General features: G+C 34.0%; 1 protein-coding gene across 1 annotated transcript; it reads left to right on the plus strand.

Moving 5' to 3' along the window:
• The first annotated feature begins 16,907 nt into the window (after positions 1-16,907).
• LOC114745721 (myrcene synthase, chloroplastic-like) lies at positions 16,908-18,858 on the plus strand. The gene is made up of 6 exons (XM_028933886.1): positions 16,908-17,118; positions 17,216-17,375; positions 17,827-18,045; positions 18,217-18,352; positions 18,455-18,700; positions 18,811-18,858. The coding sequence occupies exons 1-6, from the start codon at positions 16,908-16,910 to the stop codon at positions 18,856-18,858; spliced, it is 1,020 nt and encodes a 339-aa protein (XP_028789719.1).
• The last annotated feature ends 212 nt before the right edge of the window (positions 18,859-19,070 follow it).

Raw genomic sequence — 19,070 nt, forward strand, 5'->3', positions numbered from 1 at the left:
ACCACTAGAGGTTTTGACCCAAAATTTTCAGCTTTGCTTTTAAGCTTCCAACACTTGTTTCTTCTAGTCTACCCTACACCATTCCTCATTTTAAGCATCATGAAAGCCTTAAAACAATGAAAAGCTCATCCTAGGGTCCAGTTCTTCACTTGGCCGAAAATAACTCTCACAAAAACAACCATGAAAAATGCTTTAAAATCACTTAAACTCACTTGCCAACACTAGGATCTAGCTTGTGTTGTTGTGTCTTAGCAAGTGTTATGATCAAAACTTCTTTCCCCTTTTTATTAATCAGTTTGGTCCACATTAAGAGAGGGAAGAGACAGATTTTAAACCATAAAAATGAAAGAAAACAAAGTAAAAACACCTCTAGTACCAAGATCTAACCTTGCAACTTGCTTGAATGACCAAATGTGCTCCCTTTCTTCTTGTTTTCTCTCAAACTCTCTTTTTCTCCTATTTTCTCCCTTGCACGACTTGAACATCTGAAAATGGGGAGAGAAGAGCTTGATTAATGCTTCAAAATATCCCAACCACCTTCTTTAATGATAGTCAAAGTGTCATTACCCTACTAAGTCTTGATTCCTCTTTCCTAATTAACATAATTTCAAATGAAACTAATTACTAAAGTCAAGATCCTCTCTATTTATGGAATGACACTTGGCTAATTCAAATCTTCTCCTTCAAGAGCTTGACACTTGGCTCATTAGGATTCCTTGGATTTGCAAGACACCAATCTTGCTTTATCGGTATACTTTAGGCTCTGAGTTTAACTTCTTTTCTATAATTATAGTAACTTAGTCTCTGTAATTATTTTTTGTCAGATCCTTAATTTATTCTCCTCATTATTATCTTCCCAAATTGCCCTCTTTGTCTCAAAATTAATTTCCTAATATTTAAATAAAAAGGAAAATTAATTTCCTTCTCTTTAAGGATTTTTCCACTTTTCACATTTATTTGGAAAAATCTTGGACACTTGAGGATTTCCATTTAATTCCATAATTCCTTATAATTCCTTGGGATCTCATAGGAATTTTCTTAGAATTTTATTCCTCTTAAAATATTTATTTGGAATTTTCCAAATAAAATCCCTCAATTAGCCCAAATCACCCTTAAATTCTCTTATAATTTCTCTAAGGGTAATTTAGTCATAAAACCAACTTTATAATTTCATATAACTCTCAAAGGATATTATCCCTATTTTCCTTAATTTTCCATGGCTCTAAAATATTTTTCCTTATTTACATTTGACCAATTTTCTTTAATTAGTCAATTTCCTATAATTGGCTTGGAAAATTACTGTAATTATTTTCCACTAAAATTCTTTGACTTTTCCTTATTATTTTTAATCCTCAATAATTTGAGAATATTTCTTATCTCTAATTATCATAATGCTGGATGTGACATGTAACATCCTAATCTTTTTATTCATAAGATTTAAATATTTAGAAAGAATAATTATTTAATAAAAATATAATTTTATTTTATAATTAATTGAGTAAAGAGAGTTTTACCTAAAAGATGATTTATAAAAATAAAAGAGATTATAAGATAATATAAATATTAGGTATAAAAAAGAGAGAGAGATAATTAGAATTGAAATGATTTACTAAAAAAAAACAAAAAAAAAGGGATAAATCTGCAAGTTTGGGCCTTGGGCCCATTAAAGTAGTTTGTCTTAATCTCTTTAGCTGTCTTGTTTTTTTCTTTCTTCTTCTTCATCTTAATTTTTTTAGTCAGCGAAATATTTTTTTTTTATTAAACTCTCTTCATAAAAATTGTTTCATTTACTCAGATGATAATAATTTTGTGCTACTTAGAAAAAAAATTTTGGTCTAAGATTAGGAGCAAGAATTTTTGTTGATTCGAACTATTTTAATAGATCAAAATCTTGAATAACTAGATATTTTTAAAAATAATTATCTCAGAGCTCCTTATTTGATAGAAATATGATATTTGTACTATAAAAAATCTGAGCAAATTATTTATTTATATATTTTTTAGGTACTATGAAATTTTTAATGGTTTAGTTTGAAGGTTTAAATTTGAAATGAGGTTTTAGAATTTAAAATATAATAATTTCAGATCTTATAATTTTGGAAAAAGTTTTTTTATTAAAGTAAATGATTGGAGGATGTAAATGAGTAATTTAGTTATTAAAAAATTATAAGTTAGTACTAAAATATTTAATTTTGGGCTTTGAGAGTTTTGGAAATTTAGAAACCTCAACAAACATATATGAGCATAGTTAATTAATTAAATAGCTTATGTTAATATGTATTTATATTAATTGTGCAGACTAGTTATTAGTTTGAGTAGGGCGTTGACCTTGTAGTAATCTTTTTCATTGTTTTGATGAGAGGTAACTACTTTCTACTTGTTATATTTGCTAATGTGTTATTTGTGAGTATTTTTACTATTTTGAATAATGATATGTTATTTGAAATTTAATGATATATGTTATACTTTTTGAGCTACGAAAATTATCTTGTAGGATATTTTGGAATTGTGATTGAGAAGTTTGAAAGAAATATTTAACATATGATTTGTATTCCATGGATTATGTTGAGAAAAGATTGACACATTTCTCATTATATTTAATTGTTATTTGAATTTTGAGTTATTCTATCACGTGGTAAGGCTTACTATTGATGCATATTGATTGGCTTCTTTCATCCCTATAGTGAAGGATATGCCCTTGTGGCTTTTTATTCATGTCCCATAGAAAGGGATAGGCCCATACATCTGATTAAACCCCTGTAGTAAGGGATAGACTAATGTGGCTTGTGTTTTATCCCCAATAGTGAGGGTTTGTATGATTGAGATTATCCTTACATACATTTTTATAAATCTATTGATATCTATATTTTTTGAGATTCGATAATTGTTCCACTTGACACCTCACGAGCACAAGTTAGTAGGTATGATCAGTTGGAAAGTTAGTTACCCTGACTTTTGTCTCACCCCATGGTTTCTAATATTTTAGGTGATAGTACTGGTGTTGGTCTTTCAGGAAAAGCTCCAGAGGCTTGGCATACTGTTATAATTTGTATAGCCTCCCTCCTATTATTTTATGTGTTGATTTATTTTATATTCCATGTAGGGCTCATTCATCTAATTTTGTGAACCAATACTTTTGATTTACTAATTATTGGGAGTGCTGTTAGAAGGTTGGAGGCCTCTAAGACTGGCATGTGACACTCTTTTATAAATGTTGTCTTTTGATTAATGAAGCTTCCTAGCTTATTTTGAAAGGATTTATAAGTTATATATTTGAAAGTATGAGACTTTATTGGGCTGATGGTTGACCGTTATTTTTGGACTTTGAAAGTCCAAGATCGAAGTTAATAATTGATATTGCTCATAATATAAGTTTATTCTTTTTTTTTAAACCATGATAGTAGTTTTATCATTTTAAGGTTTTCTTTCTTTCATCATGGGTAATCTTTTAGTTAAATTATTTGATTTGATTTGATTTGGTTTTGGAATAACGGTCATTATAAAGCAGGGTCATCCCGTTTGTAACATCCCGACTTTTGGACCTAGGAGTACTAGAATTATCCTAAAATAGGTAGACTATCATATCCCTTTTTGGCAGAGTTCTGAGAGATTACCTGGAAGGACAGGAGGATTCTCAGGGACTATATCACAAAGAGAAGGTTTTTGGGACCAAAGAAAGAGGAAGTTAGGGACTCAGATGAAGTCTCGAGGCTCTAGGAATGAGAAATAGAGATGAATGTAGGCCAATAGTTATGTTAGAGGCCTCAATGAGGTGAATTTTGAGGTTAAACCAAACTAGGGGCAAAATTGTAATTTTGTAAAGTTTAGGGTTGATAAAGGCAAAAATGGAAATTATGCCCGAAAATCCTAGAAAAATCCCAGAAAATAGGAAATGGTAGGTTAAGGCCTGAATACCTCAGAAAAATTTAAAAAAAAAAAAGGAATGAGGTTCAGAGGCCTGCATAAGGCTAAAAATAACAAAAATGCCCTTGGAAGGAATTTGTGGAATTTCCAGGGTTTTGACTGATTTTGGATATTATTGAAAATAAATTATTTAAGGCATAGGGAGGCCTCAGATAATTGGAAGGAAATGGGAGAAAATACTTGAGGAATTATTACAGGTTTTAAAAATAATTCCATCCCCAGAAAGCGAAAAGGTTGGCTTTAGTGGAATTTAAAGCCTATTTATATACTATCTGGGAAAAGTCAAAGTCAAGTGTCTAGAGGTTGACTTTTGACTTAAGACAAATTAGAGGAATTCCCTATTATGAATAAATAGTATTGGTACCTAGAGACAGATTCTCGGAGTCTTAGACAGATTCTCAGAGTCTTAGACGGGTAGAAAGAATTCGGTCAAGTTCACTCTGAAGTAAATATGATTAATTATTTTAATGGAAGAACAAGGGAAGAGTATCATTCCATCTTTGGTCATATTATATAATGCTATGGGATTTATTTGAGATGAGAAAATGGTGCCAGAACATGTCCCAATGGTCCCGGAAAAGTCAGGACCTGAAAAAGTAACCTATACGGTGTAGAATGGCAAGATAGGTGGAGGAATGCTTAAGGGTAGTACTCTGCACGAATTTTATATTAATTTTCTCTCTATTTTAATGCCTTAATGATGAAGGAAAATGGAAGAGACAAGTATACGGTTAGATGAAAAAAGAAGGTATTACGTGCACGGCTGGATGCAAAACACGTGTACGGTTGGATGCAAGACATGTATACAGTTGGATCAAAAGCATATGGATTGATGATGTAAGCATGATGTCATTAAGATGATGTAAGCATGATGTCATGATACATTTTTCACCACAAGATTAAAAGAGGAAATGGACGGTCCAGATCAAGCCACATATTTTTAAGATTAACGGCCCAGATTCAGTCTTGTTTTCTATAAATACCGCTCCCTCCCTCTCATTTCGTCCTAAGCCATGGAAACCTTGGGGAAGCTTTGGAAAAATGGTTTCTAGAGAGAGAAATAAGAGGGAGAAAGAAAGACCAAGCGATCATATGCGAGATCAAGCTCTTAAACAAGGTATGTTTATAGTTTTTGATGTAGTTTTCACTACCCTTGTTGTTGTTGAGCTTGGTTATAGATTTTAATGATTTTTGGGAGCTTGGAACCCTTGGGGGAGGTGCTGCACTAAATTCTTAAGATTAGGGGAAGATAAAATTGATTTTAGAATAATGTTCAACAGCTTGAAAGGAACACGAATCAAGTGGTTTTACACTGAAATTGGTTGAATTTCATGATCGTATAACTTGAGGAAATGTTTCAGCTAGACCTAGCTCTTGTGCCTAGGATGTGATTCTAATGATTTTGATGCTTTCAATATGTTTAAAATGAAAAACTATGTAGGGATAAGATGAAAGAATGAAGTTGCAAGCATTGGAATCAAAACTGAAAATTAAGTGGTAGATTTTAGTTTTGGACTATAACTAGGGAAAAGAATTGGATTTTGATGAATATAAGCTCATATTTGGATTCTTTGGGCAAAATTGTGTAGGATTAGCCTAAGAGAACAATTTTTACAAAGCTAGAATACTACGTTATAAATTGAGGAAAAAAGGATTAAGTTTAAGGACATAAGTCTTCCATATTGTGTAGTTCTTGGTCCTAATGAGTAACGTGACCCTTGTGGATGTGATTATGACCTTGAGGCATTCAAGAGAAGGTTTGGATATGGTTGAGCAAGCAACCTAGATGGTTGGGAAGCTTAGGGAGCAAGTTGAAGAACAAGAGAAAGCTTATGGGGCAAGGGAGCAAACATTACCTTATTCTTATGTGCTTGGTATTTGCTTGCATTTATGACATATTCTGTGTTTATATGGTTTTATGAACTCATGCATTGTGATTGTGAATATGTTTGAAATATGTCATAGGCCTATGTGTTTTATGGTTAATGCATGATGATTTCCAAACATGTCATTATGTTATAAAAATGTTAAGTTACAAGCATGTTATAAATGCCAAACTTGCCATGTATGTTTGGGTGGTTATTGTTTTCTATTGAGATTCTTCTAAATCTCATCCTCCCTTAACCAACTATAGTAGGTTAAATGATAAAGAGAAGGCATGCATGAAGAAGGGTAAGAAGATGGAAGCAAAGAAAGTGGAGAATTTACATGCGATTCAATGAAATGATTAACATTGCTAATTATGTAATTAATTATGGATATATCAAGGATGAAATGTGATGTAATATTTGATGTATAATGTAATGGCATGCAACTCAGTATATGAATGAATGGGAATCCATAAAGCTAGTTGTTGTATGTTCGAATGAAAGAAGAATTAGAGTAAGAATTGTTTGATGGATAAAAGGTAGGTCCTGGAGCAGTCAGTTTCTAGCTTCAGTTTGACCTATCAAATGTATGATTTAAGTCATGAAATTTGGTAGACATATTGTGCACATCCCAAAATTTAAAACGATAGATAGATCATCTCAATTGGATGTGTATACTAAGAGATATGAATTTTCAAAGTTGGACCATAAATCTGGAATTTAAACAGTGAATAGTAACCTGAGAACCAATTGTACATTTTCAAGCTACGGGCTTGTTTTGTGAATCGCTTGGACCATAACACTTCTAAACGCGTACTCTAAGGGATTAAAGGTAGGATGTTTCACCATCTCTATCCCAGTAGTAATATGTTTTATTTTTTTATCACATTATAATCATTAAATGTTAAGAATACAAAATATTTAAGGCATGTGTAATACAAAATATTTATATTTGTAGCCTTCAAGACACATGTAATTGAATGGTTATTATTTATTTAGAGTTTTTATAGTTACTTGTGATATTTGGAATGGTGAAAATGAATTTTAGAGTTATTATGTTATTGATTATTATATATTTGGAATTTTCTTTAAGAGAACTAAGTCCAAAGAAATAATAAAAAAAAAAGATGCTTTCAAAAGGGCTAAGCCTAAAGAACTAAAAATAAAAGGAGAAAACCAACCAAAATTCATTGCAATAGGTCCAACCACAAAACAAAAAATATTAAAAGAAAAACCAAAACAGGACGTCCTTGGTCTCGTCCCGGCTGTGTCTTGTTCCTACTAAGACTAGGACAACACTAGAGAGGATGGGACATGGGACAAATTTCCTATCCCATCCTTACTCATTGGGATGGGACTAGGACAAGCTTGCTTGGATCTCGGTCTCATCCCGTCTCATGAACAGCCCTACTTGTGTGTAATTTTCCCTTACAAATTTGTCCTTTTCTCTCTTCCTATCTCTCTTCCCTTCCTCACAACTCCGAAGTCCCATAGAGACATGCGCATCTTTCTATTAAAAATATCAAAATTAAATGATTTTATGATCTTTTCTCACCCCTCTCATACTATTTATTTAATACGAATGAAGTTGCATTTTGTGTTATGAAGTATTTTGTTGTATATTCAATACTGATCCAGCAATAGTTTAAGGTGTATCCACCACTTTAAAATATTTCTTTTTTATGTGTCTAGTACCCAAAAATATTTTTTGATACATCTAGCATCAAGACAAAAAAAATACTTTAATGTCAAGATAACTAGATGCAGTGTTGGTAGCACATTAGCCCATTTAAAATTTACAAATAACTTATGATATTATCTCTTTTTTAATATAATCATTTAATTTGGCAAAAGGATTAATGCTATTTAAGTTCTTAAAATTTCATTTTATTTTAATTTTAGTGTTTGAAGTGATTTGGTTTTAGGGACTAAAAATACTATTTTGAAGACTAGAAATGTCAAATTTTAAATTATTAATCATTATTATTTAAATTTAATATTACTTTTAATTTAAATTAAATTTAAAAGTAAATAAAAATATAAAACTTTATAAATGAAAATAATATAAATTTGAAATTCCATTAATAAATATCCAAATGAAAAAAAGGGAAAATCGTTAAAAAAAAAAGATTGCTGAAATAGAAAAATTACATATAAACCCGTTCACAAAATTGTTACTATTAGTGTCATGGCTCTATAGTCTTTTTTTTTGCCATTTTCCCAAAAAAAAAATAAAAATATGCAGATGCATTGTATAAGAAGGGCGTGAGATCGGGAAGGGAAAGAAGGAAAGGGGGATAACGTGATCAGCTGGGGTCAATATGCAGATGTGAGAGAAAAGAGATGTGCACATGTGTGTGGGACTTGTGAATTGTGAGTTATGAGTAACTTGTGAGAAAGGGAGAGAGAAGGAGGATGTGACTATTGATCATGGGAAAAAAAAGTCTGAGAGAGGTAGTACATTTGGAAAGTTAGAGAGAGAAAACTGGGATTTTAAAAGGTACCAGAGAAGTTGACATGTAGGATGGTTAAGTTGACATGTAGGATGGGGACATCTCATATGTTGTGCCAATGCATAGATGATGTGGTGCTGTGGATGCACCTAAAATTTCTCTTAGGGAGAAGCAGCGTAGCGTGAGCTCTAATTGGGGACTAGTACATTTGGTGTTTATCATCATTAAAGCCCTTCAACTTGCGTTTGGAAAAAAAAAATTGACATTTTATCCATCAAAATAAGCACATGCTAAATTTTGCCCATGTGTGCCAACACATGCCCAGGCCTTTTAAAAACTTGCAAAACCCTATAAACACAGTGCCTACACAAGCAAACATTTGCCTAGATCTTATTCAAGTTGCCAAACCATACAAGCTAAGCACATTGCCAACACGTGCCCGGACCTTTCAAAAACCTTTTAAAAACTTGCAAACTGTGCAAACACATTGCACACACAAGCATTCTTGCACAAATCTTGTCCAAACTTGCCAAACACTTTGTCCATACTTACTAACACTTGCCTAGACCTTGTTCATGCTCACCAATAGATACAAGAATCTCACCAACACATGCCAACACTTGCCCAGACTTTGTCTATGCTTGCGAAATCATACAAACACAATGCGCATATATGCTAATACTTGCTCTGACCTTATTCAAGCTTGCCAAACCATACAAGCTAAGTACCTTGCCCAACTTGCCAACACATGCACAAACCTTATAAAAACCAGCCAAATCATGTAAGTACCATGCCCATACAAGTGAGCACTTATGCAGACCTTGCCTAAACTTGCCAAACCATATCAATGCATTGCCCACACATGCTAATACTTGCCTCGACTATGTTTAAGCTTGTCAAACTATACAAGCATCTTGTCCACACATGCCAATACATGGGCAAACCTTGTTCAAGCTTGCTAAAAGCAAAAAAGTACTTTGCCCACATATGCCAACACTTGCCCGGGTCTTGTCTAGACTTGCAAAACCTTACAAGCTAAGCACCTTGCTATACATGCCAACACATGCTTGGACCTTGTCATATCTTGTAAATTCTCATAAAATTAGGGGAAGTTGAATTTTTTCCAATTTCATCACAAAACCACTTGATTACTTCTCTTTTCCTTCTCTTAATTATTAATCTAACATCAATCAATCTTTTCCATAGCTTAAACATATTTGGAAAACATATTTGAACTAGTGCTCTGTTTATACCTTTGACAAAATCTTTACCATAACTTTTGTTCTATTTAAATATTTGTTAAAACCTTTGCTCTAATATCAAAGTGAAACATGCTTCCTTAAACCCCTTTTTGTATATGTTCAGAAGTGTTACAGTTAATGTGGTTCACGACACAAGCCCGTAGATTGAAATTTTACATTTAATTACTAGGGTTATTATTCACCAGGAAATTTTAGATTTTTAGTCCAAATTTAAAAATTCATAACTAATTTTTAAAAAAATCATATTGAGGTAGTTCAAAATTATATTTGAAGCTCTTTCAATTCTCTATAAGAAAAATATAAATTTGGACTTAAACTTTTTTTAATTCATATATTTAATTGTGTGAAGTTTACTGTTTACTTAGTAAAAATTGTATTTTCTAGTTTCCCTACCCTAATTTTAAGAAGTCATAACTTTTAGCACACACATCAATTTTAACTACTTGTTTTAAAGCTCGATATCTATAATTTAATCATACCAAATTTCACGGGCATATTTAATTGTTTGCCTTACTTTCACTCAATCACAAATTTGTGGCTCATTTAGAGATAACTTATCCTCTCTTACTTGCATTAATAATTCATAATTAATTCTTTTCATGCATATTACTATTTCATCAATGTACTATCCATTTCCACACATCATCATATTTAATCTTACATATCATCATCATCATTCAACATAACATAATATTAATAGCATATTCATATCATATGGCATACACATTGCATAATATAATACAATACATTTTCTTAATTCTTTTCCTCTTTTTCTTGCTTCCACTTCATGCATCCTCTTTCTTGCTCATTAACATCTATTAAGGTTAGTTAATGGAAGGTGAGATTAGGGAGAATCTTAATAGTAAATAATTACTCATTGCATGCAATACTAATGTGCTCTTATGCTTATAAAATTATTTGGGAAGTATTCTTGGAACAATTTTACACAAAATATGTTCCCTAAGCTGAGAGAGATAAGAAGGAAATGGAGTTCCTTACTCTGAAATAGGCTGAAGATGAGTCTTTTGAAGGCTATGTGACTAAACATACGTATGTGTCACATTATTCCACTTACTTACAACAAGTTGTAAGGTAGAATATAGAAAGGCTGATTAAAGGTCTTAAACCTAGTCTCAAGGAACACATAGCCCTTATGCAACTAATGGAATTTAATACAATAGTAGAAGTCTGTAGAGTGATAGAAAGTGGCCAAAACCATCAAGTTATGATACAAGACACCCTTGGAAATAGAAATTTCAAACTAGGAAGTATTTCTCAAAAGAAAGAGTTCGAATGAACAAGTAGACTAAAAGAAGCCATAAACAAACAAGATTCAATTTACAAAGAAGGGTAAAAGGATATAACCTATGTGGGAAACAGCATTGGAGCAAGCCTTGTTTGGCAGGATTAGATATCAACTACAAATTAAATGTGGTGAAATTGGGCACTATGTAAGGCACTGTCATCCAAAAATAGATGCCTTGATACTTCATGATGGGGAGAGAACTTCTGCCCTTCCACAAAACAAGATTTAAGAACTGCCTTATCTAACTTGGGATATGAATCAAGTAATGGTATTTAAATTAAATATGAGCTATTTATTCATATTACCCAGTATTGGGCAGTAAGAATTGAGTGTTGATGTATCTTTGTATAATTTAAGTGCTCCTAGTATGTTATTCTTGTCAATGTGTGCTTGAGCTATGCTTTATATTGCATGATATATGAGTTTGATAGATAGGAAATTGATGTTGAAATTATGTTTTATGGATGCCCATATGAAGTTTGAGGCTGGGTTTGATAGAATTTAAAGCCTAAGTAAACTATTTAGAAATTGACTTTTAACTTGAGAAAAGTTAGAGAATTTGCCTGTGAAGGATAGACAGTATTGGTAACCAGAGATAGATTCTCAGAGTCATAGACCGGTAGAGAGAAGTCGGTCGAGGTACTCCGAAATAAATATTATTAACTATTTCAAGCTACTCCGAAATAAATATTATTAATTATTTTAATAGATGAATGACATGTGTATTGTTAGATTAAGAATGTATGATGTGATGATGTAAGCACAAGGTAAGCAAGATGACATAAGTATGTTGTTATAAGGACATAGGTCATCACAAGATAAAGAGGCAAATTGAAAGACTCGATGGTTTCATGAATCACTTTCTGATAATCTATCTAAGGCAATAGTCAAACTTTTTTGTTTTAACAAGACTTATTAAGGAAAAATAGAACTAAGTATCTTATATAATGATTTGATCTGGACTGTAGCTCAAATAGATGAGACTAAGGATTATGAATAAAATTGATGGCTCAAACATAAGAAACCCTGATAAAATGACCCAATAAAGGTCTTTTAGCTAGAGTCAAAACAAGAAGGCCATCGATGAAATGGATACCTAACCTAGATATTATATAATAGAGATATTCAAAAGATTATGCCTATTGGATGATGTGAAGACCAATGCACCCTCATGTAAGTGACTGGTCAGGGAGTAAGAGAGGATAGAGGAAATAAGAAATAGATAAGAATGTTATAGATAATAATTTTACTGGTAATCGGAATAGGAAAATAAAGATGCTTCCAATGATGCCTTAATGTTTAATAGTGTTTAGAATTGGATGAAATCCTTCAACTTTAAGGCATCTGTGAGAAATATGATTAGAACCTCTAAATTAATAAGAAACCTAGGATTGAAAATCCCACAGATGATTGCCATTGCCTAAGTGACCAATTAAGTCTAGTGGGAAAGACTCCTTTTAATAGAAACATGGCAAGTGAAGTAGGTATCCTAATGGAGATTGACTATAAGGGAAAGTCTTGACCATAAGAGTACCTCTCTGGAATTAGGGATGGTCCTGTGATTCAGAGTTAGCGTTGCTCTACCAGGAGCAAGCTATTTTCTGAAGAAAATACGGGAAAATAGTCAGGATAGAGTTGATAGTGATATATCCTCCATCAATGACTGTATAAATGATGGGTTGACAGTTGTCTCCCACCAAAAGCAGATGAGGCTGGACGTGCTAAGTTGACCTCACCCTAAGGAGAGAGAAACTGATCAAGAATGATAGAATAATAATATAATAGCAACACAAGGGATAGAATGTCCCTCGAGTTTATTAGGGCATTCAAGGAGAATTGATAGTGAGGACCATAGAGTCCAAAAATAAGGTAGATTGGTATTAGTACAAGGAAAGTTAAAAGCCATGGAGATGAACAATTAGCCCAGCGAACTAAAGAGGCATAGTAACATGAGCAATGATATAAAGAGACTAAGGAGTTAAAAGTCTTGAGGTGTTTGGTAGTAAGTGATGTTGAAGTAACAAGAAGGATTGAGTAAGGCCTAAAAAGGCAATACTGGCATCTGTGAGCAGTCTTAGGGAATGATCAGTTAGGTTACCAATTGGGGATGGGTGACTTACTCTTTAACCAAATCTACTGGTCTAAAATATGAGTATGAATTAGACGTATGATGGATCATAGCTAGGGCAGAACGTAAATCCAAGATTGAGAAATCCTGAAGAGGCTTATGATGGGTAGCTCCCAGGGTTACAATAGACCATGCCTAAAGGGAAGATGCTAGGTCGAGAGGGTGATGCCTCTCGAGGTATGAGAATGAGATGACATGCTAAGCTGAGACTGTGATACCTCTCAAGGTATGAGAACGAGATGCCATGTTAAGCCATGAAGGCGATAACTCTGAGGGCATAAACACGAGATGACCAGGGATGAGTTAAGATGTGAAGGCCTTCCCAAGATGGTTAACTAGTATTGAGAGAGTACTCTTTGTAACACCCTAAGTTTTATCGGGTTTCAATAGCCTCTTTTTGGTTGATTTTGAGGATAGATTAGTGATTTAATGTTGATCTTGGTGTTTGGGTTGGAATTGAGGTATGTTGGAGGAATAGGTGAACAGACCCCTCTCAGGGTATGTTCGTCGCGGTGAAGTTTTACTTCGCCGCGGCGAACCGGGAGTTCCAGGGGGGACTGTCTTTCGGGAAGGTTTGGCCGCGGAAAAGTCAGAGGGACGCCGTGGCGAAGTTGTGCAAGTGAGCGAGGTTTCCCCTCTCGGGAAGGTTTCGTCACGGCGAAGGTAGGGGTATGCCGCGGTGAAGGTTTTTCTGGGCGAGCGAGAGTTTCCTCTCGGGAAGCTTTCACCGCGACGAAGATTGGAGTTCGCCGCGGCAAAGTCAGGTTTTCAGGCGAGTAATCCCTCTCGGGATTCGTTCGCCGTGGTGAAGTTCTGGGTTCGCCGCGGCGAAAGGTGTCGAATCTATATAGTCGCGGGAGGGTCTGGTTTTGTGAAAATTAGAAAATCTAAAGGAGGAGAGAGAAACTCTGCTAGGGTTTCGGTGTTTTGGCTTGGAGGGAACATTTCTAAGGATCCATTACCTCAAGTAAGTGATTTTAACCTCTAATCTACTTTCTTTCTTGGAATTTCTGAGGATTTACGGTGAAACCCTAGAGCTTTCTAGGTTGTTATGGAATTGAGGTTTTTGACCGATTGTTTTAAGCTTAATTGATTGCTTTGGGTTAGTCTAAGTATTTAATCGGTGTAGTTTTCTTGGATTTGAAGAACATTGAGTTTTTGAAGCTAGGGTTTATGGAAATGGGAGGTTTGTGATTGAGGATGATAATGTAGAGGTTGATTCTGAGTTTTGTGATTTGGGTTATGTTAAGGAGGGTTAAATTGGATTTTTAATCGATTTATAATGTTGTTAAGACTTCTATTGTTCAAATGGGATGTTTGGGTGTTGAATTCTTATAGTGGGTCCTTGAGGGTATGAATTTTAATTGATGTTTGGAAAGGAATTAAAGTTTTAAATGGATTTTTATGACCTTGGAGTGTTGCCTTCATGGTTATACCCTTTGAGTTGGGTAGAGTTTGGTTGGAGTTAGGAATTTTGTGTCCCCAAATGTTGTTTTGGCCACATTATTAGTTGAAAGCTAATACATGATGGTTGTGTGCTTGTGTAGACTGGTTGTGAGCCTTGTTGGTGCTCGGGGTCGTGTTGTTGGTTTGTTATTCCTTGCTCAGGTGAGAGGTAACCACTTTCCAATCCTTTGTACATGCTTTTGTGGTATTGTGAGTGGATTTATATTTTGTGCTTCGGATAACAACGGTGTTCAAAGTGTATGTTGTATATTGAAAAGAAAAACCGTCTTGTGGCGTTTAAATTGATATTGATTGAATCTGGAACTTGTGAAAGATAGGCCACTGAAAGAAGATAATTGTGAAATGATTAATTACTCTTTGATTACGGCTTGAGCATGATGCATGAATTGGGAATTGGTGAGAGTTTTTGATTGTTACTACCACGTGGTAAGGCCTTCATTAATGCATGATGGTTGGCTCTTTACGTCCCCCATAGTGAGGGATAAGCCTTTCATGGCTCTTTACGTCCCCCATAGTGAGGGACAGACCGGATTCGGCTCTTGAAGATCCCCCAAAGTGAGGGATATGGTTGATGGGATTGCATCATTGCACTTGCATTACTTGTTGTGGCTATAATTTATGATATTACTTGTGAACTACCCCACTTAACACCTCACGAGCACCTATTTAGTAGTACCTTGAATTGGAAAGGTTGGTTACTGGGACGTTTATCTCATCCCGTGGTTTACAATGTTTTTAGGTGAAGGTTCTAGGCGTGTGTCATCGGAAAGAGACGCAGAGGCTTGAGCTTGGTTAGCTTTAGGCCTCTAGCCCTTGTATATGTATGGCTAGTATATATTGCCACATTTAGGGTTCCCTTTTGAAATATTTTGATTGCCCGGCCTTATTGTAAACTGGAGGGAATGTTATCTCCTTATTTTGGTTGGCCGGAGGCCATTTCTAGCGTCTTATGAAACTCTGATTTATTTTGTTGGAAACCATTTGGATGGGTTGATGTGATGTCTTTTGTTACCCGGGCCGGAGGCTCGGAGGCCTAATGGATGTAAATGAATGATTTTAGTTGCATGCAACGGAGTTTGGGTTTAAACCAAGTTTAAATGTAAATTTCAAAAATTATGCAAATTTCTTTCTATTATGGTAGTTTGTTGTAACAGCTTTCCTTTTCTACCATAGTAGTGATTTTATGACGAGTTTATCATGTTTTGAGGTTAAAGGTTTTACACTCTTGACTTATTCACAGATCCCATTATGGTTGGTTAGGTTGATAGCTCAATTCTATTATAGTCTAAGGAGGATAGTACAAAAATAAGAGTAGAAGGAACCGAGAGCTATGAGTTTTGAACAGTGTGTATCCAGGCAAGCTAAACATGAAATGGGAATGAAAGAATAAGGAGATAGACTTTGAAAGTAAAGATAAAGAGAAGAATGACAGAATATACCAAAACACTTGATAAAGATAGCAAAATCTCAGGAAGATAAGTATACCATTCTAGTATTATCAAGAGAGAATGGGCCTAAGTAGTGAAAAGAATACGAGTGGTGATGGTCAAGTACTTAAAGGCAAAAGTTGTATTTAGAAGATATGGTATGAGCTTGTATACTAAATTTTAACGACTTGTTAACTTTTCTAGTTTAATATTCGGTCAGATTCTCAAAATACGGATCATTTCTTATGCATATTTTGGATCACTAATGTAATTTTAGTTGCCAAATATAGTAAGTGAACGTGTTAATTAACGTTGCAATAAGTCACTTTCTTTCTGTTTTTTTCTTGCCAACGCAATATACAAGTCATTTTCTTTCTGTTTTCTTCCCTTGCCAACGCAATATATGTCACTTTCTCTCTGTAATGGATGCTTACCCACTTGTTGATTTATGCAGTGGTAATCATTAGATGTGCCCTTTTTTACTGTAGCAAACAGAAAAATCATAGACCTAATATAAAGAAAGAGCAATGGCTTCCACAGAACATCACAAGAAGCAAAAATGAAAGAAGAATTAAGTGATTTCATAAGCTTCTCTCTCTCTCTCTCTCTCTCTCTCTCTCTCTCTCTCTCTCTCTCTCTCTCTCTCAAATCAAGCCAATAATGCCTCTCCCTCAATTCATCTTACTTTCGGACACTACCCTCTTCAAAAACAAAATCGTTCCATCACTTTCAATAATGAAGACCTCTTGCGTTCCTTCTGCAATCCAATGCAAGGTTTCTTTGGTTATCGCCTCTGATCAAAACAATACATCTCGTCTATATACAAATTATTACCAACCCTTAATTTGAAACCACGACTATATCCAGTCATTAACAAGTGACTTTGTGGTAAGATTTATTTTATAATATTCATATTCGCTTGGCTCTTTCTAATATTATTTCCTTGTTTTATGGGTATTGCGTGTGTGTTATATAACATTTATAACTCGTTAACAATGAGCAAATGTGAAAAATTTTACAGGAAAAATCACATGTGGAAGAAAGAGATCGGTTGAAAGATGAAGTAAGAGTAATGCTCTTGAAATTGGAAAATGCTATGGATCAACTTGACCTTATTGATATCTTGCAAAGATTTGGAGTGGATCATCATTTTGGCCTTGAAATAAGAAACATCATAGAAAAAATCTACAAGAATAAGGACCAATTAAAGAGGAACAATAATTTATATGCCATGGCTCGTGACTTTAGAATCTTGAGACAACATGGCTATGATGTGTCACCCGGTGTTTATTTGATCCTCAGTTCATTAAGTTTTGGAAAGAATATACTTGTCTTTATATACCATTAAAACGTTACTTTTATTTGCTTGGGTGTCTCCAGAGGTATTTAAAGGATTTCTTGATGATAAAGGCAACTTTCATTCTAGCCTTTCGGTTGATAGGAAGGGGATGCTTTCATTGCATGAAGCTTTATTTCTTTCAACTGAAGGTGACATGATCCTGGATGAAGCTAGAGATTTTTCCTCAGCTCATCTCAAAGAGTTAGTCTATCAAAACAAGGAAGACAATGAGACATCACTCTTAGTTAATCATGCCCTAAAAATTTCCACTACATTGGAGGATATCGAGATTGGAAGCTCGATGGTTTATCAATGTTTATGAAAGAAGACAGAATATGAGCCCTGATTTTGTTAATCTTGCTAAATTGGATTTCAACATTTTACAAGCAAAATATCAAGAAGATTTGAAACATACATCATGGTATATATGTGTGTCTATAAATGTGTATGAAAAATAGTCATGCTATTTTAAACATGAACTTTACTTTTCCTAATTTTTTTAGTTATCGTACGACTCTTTCTTTGTTTTTCAATAATATTGGAGGGAATTGAAGTTATTTGTGTTGCATCTCAGACATATTTCTCATTGTGCTATAGCTTTATTGTAAATTGAAACTCTTGTTATGATTTTACATGGGTTTTAAATGTAAAGGTGGTGGGAAAGAATTGGATTTGGAGAAAAGTCGAGCTTTTCAAGGGACAGAATAGTGGAAAACTTCATGTGGACAGTGTTATTTGCTGAGGAACCACAGTTTGGATATTATAGAACAGTTGCTACACAGGTTAATGCATTGATAACTACAATCGATGATGTTTATGATGTCCATGGAGAACTAGAAGAGTTAGAAATATTCACACAAGTCGTTGACAGGTTAGCACTTTGATTATTGCCCTTTTATTATATACTAACTCCAGTCTTAATTTTAAGACTTTTTTTTATAGTTTATAAACGAGGTCTTATAATTAAGACTAGAGATAGTATACTTTAATTTCTCTCCTTGTAAACTGTAATTGTCTTGACATGTTGATCAAAATTTTGTAGATGGGATATAAATGCCATTGATTCTCTTCCAGAGCACATGAAAATACGCTTTCTTGCAATTTATAATTTTGTCAACGAAGTGGCTTTTGACATCCTCAAAGGGAATGGACACAACATCATTCGACACCTTAAGAAAGTGATATGATTGCTCTGATTCAGTTCATTAAGCTTAAAAAGTTGTAGTGATTATATTTTCTTATTTCAAGTGTTAATTATATTTTCTTATTTTATTTTTTAGTGGGCTGATCTTTGTAAATCATATTTGGTTGAGGCAAAATGGTACTGTGGTGGCTATCAACCAAGCTTGAATGAGTACTTAGAAAATGCGAGGATTTCAATTGGTGCACCTATCATAGTTGTTCATGCTTTTGTTGTTCTTTCTAATTCAATCGTGTTAGACTCAGTGGGCTTAGGAGACTATTATGACCTTATTCATTCATTATCAATCATTTTACGCCTTGCCAATGACCTGAGAACATCTAAGGTATCATGAAAATATCCCTTTTAGGAAAAAAAAAATGTTGGATGCTTGCAAAAAAAATCATTAAATATGAAACTAATTTTTTTCATCACATTGTGTTATTGTTTTTGCAGCGTGAAAAGGAAACGGTGATGTACCTAAATCAGTTGAGTGGTACATGAATGAAACTGGGGCTTCGGAAGGTGATTTTCAAAGGCATATAAATTGGTTGATATATGAAACTTGGAAGAAGATGAATAAATCAGCTATCGATTCTCCAGACTTCAAGAGTTTCATCGAAGTTGCTTTGAACATTGGAAGGATGTCACTATGCATGTACCAGCATGGAGATGCCCGTAGCATTGAGGATCTTGAGACTGAGGATACTATTATG

This window comes from Neltuma alba, unplaced genomic scaffold, assembly GCF_004799145.2.
Source record: "Neltuma alba isolate B1F8T4 unplaced genomic scaffold, ASM479914v2 tig00004768_pilon, whole genome shotgun sequence".
NCBI classification, from domain to species: domain Eukaryota; kingdom Viridiplantae; phylum Streptophyta; class Magnoliopsida; order Fabales; family Fabaceae; genus Neltuma; species Neltuma alba.

What these genes read in the sequence shown, in the direction of transcription:
- LOC114745721 (XM_028933886.1), top strand. Translation starts at nt 16,908, where the DNA reads ATGCTCTTGAAATTGGAAAATGCTATGGATCAACTTGACCTTATTGAT. An exon ending in TGGCTATGATGTGTCACCCG is followed by an intron (nt 17,119 to 17,215) that starts GTGTTTATTTGA and finishes GGGTGTCTCCAG; the next exon opens with AGGTATTTAAAGGATTTCTT. An exon ending in TCATTCGACACCTTAAGAAA is followed by an intron (nt 18,353 to 18,454) that starts GTGATATGATTG and finishes TTTATTTTTTAG; the next exon opens with TGGGCTGATCTTTGTAAATC.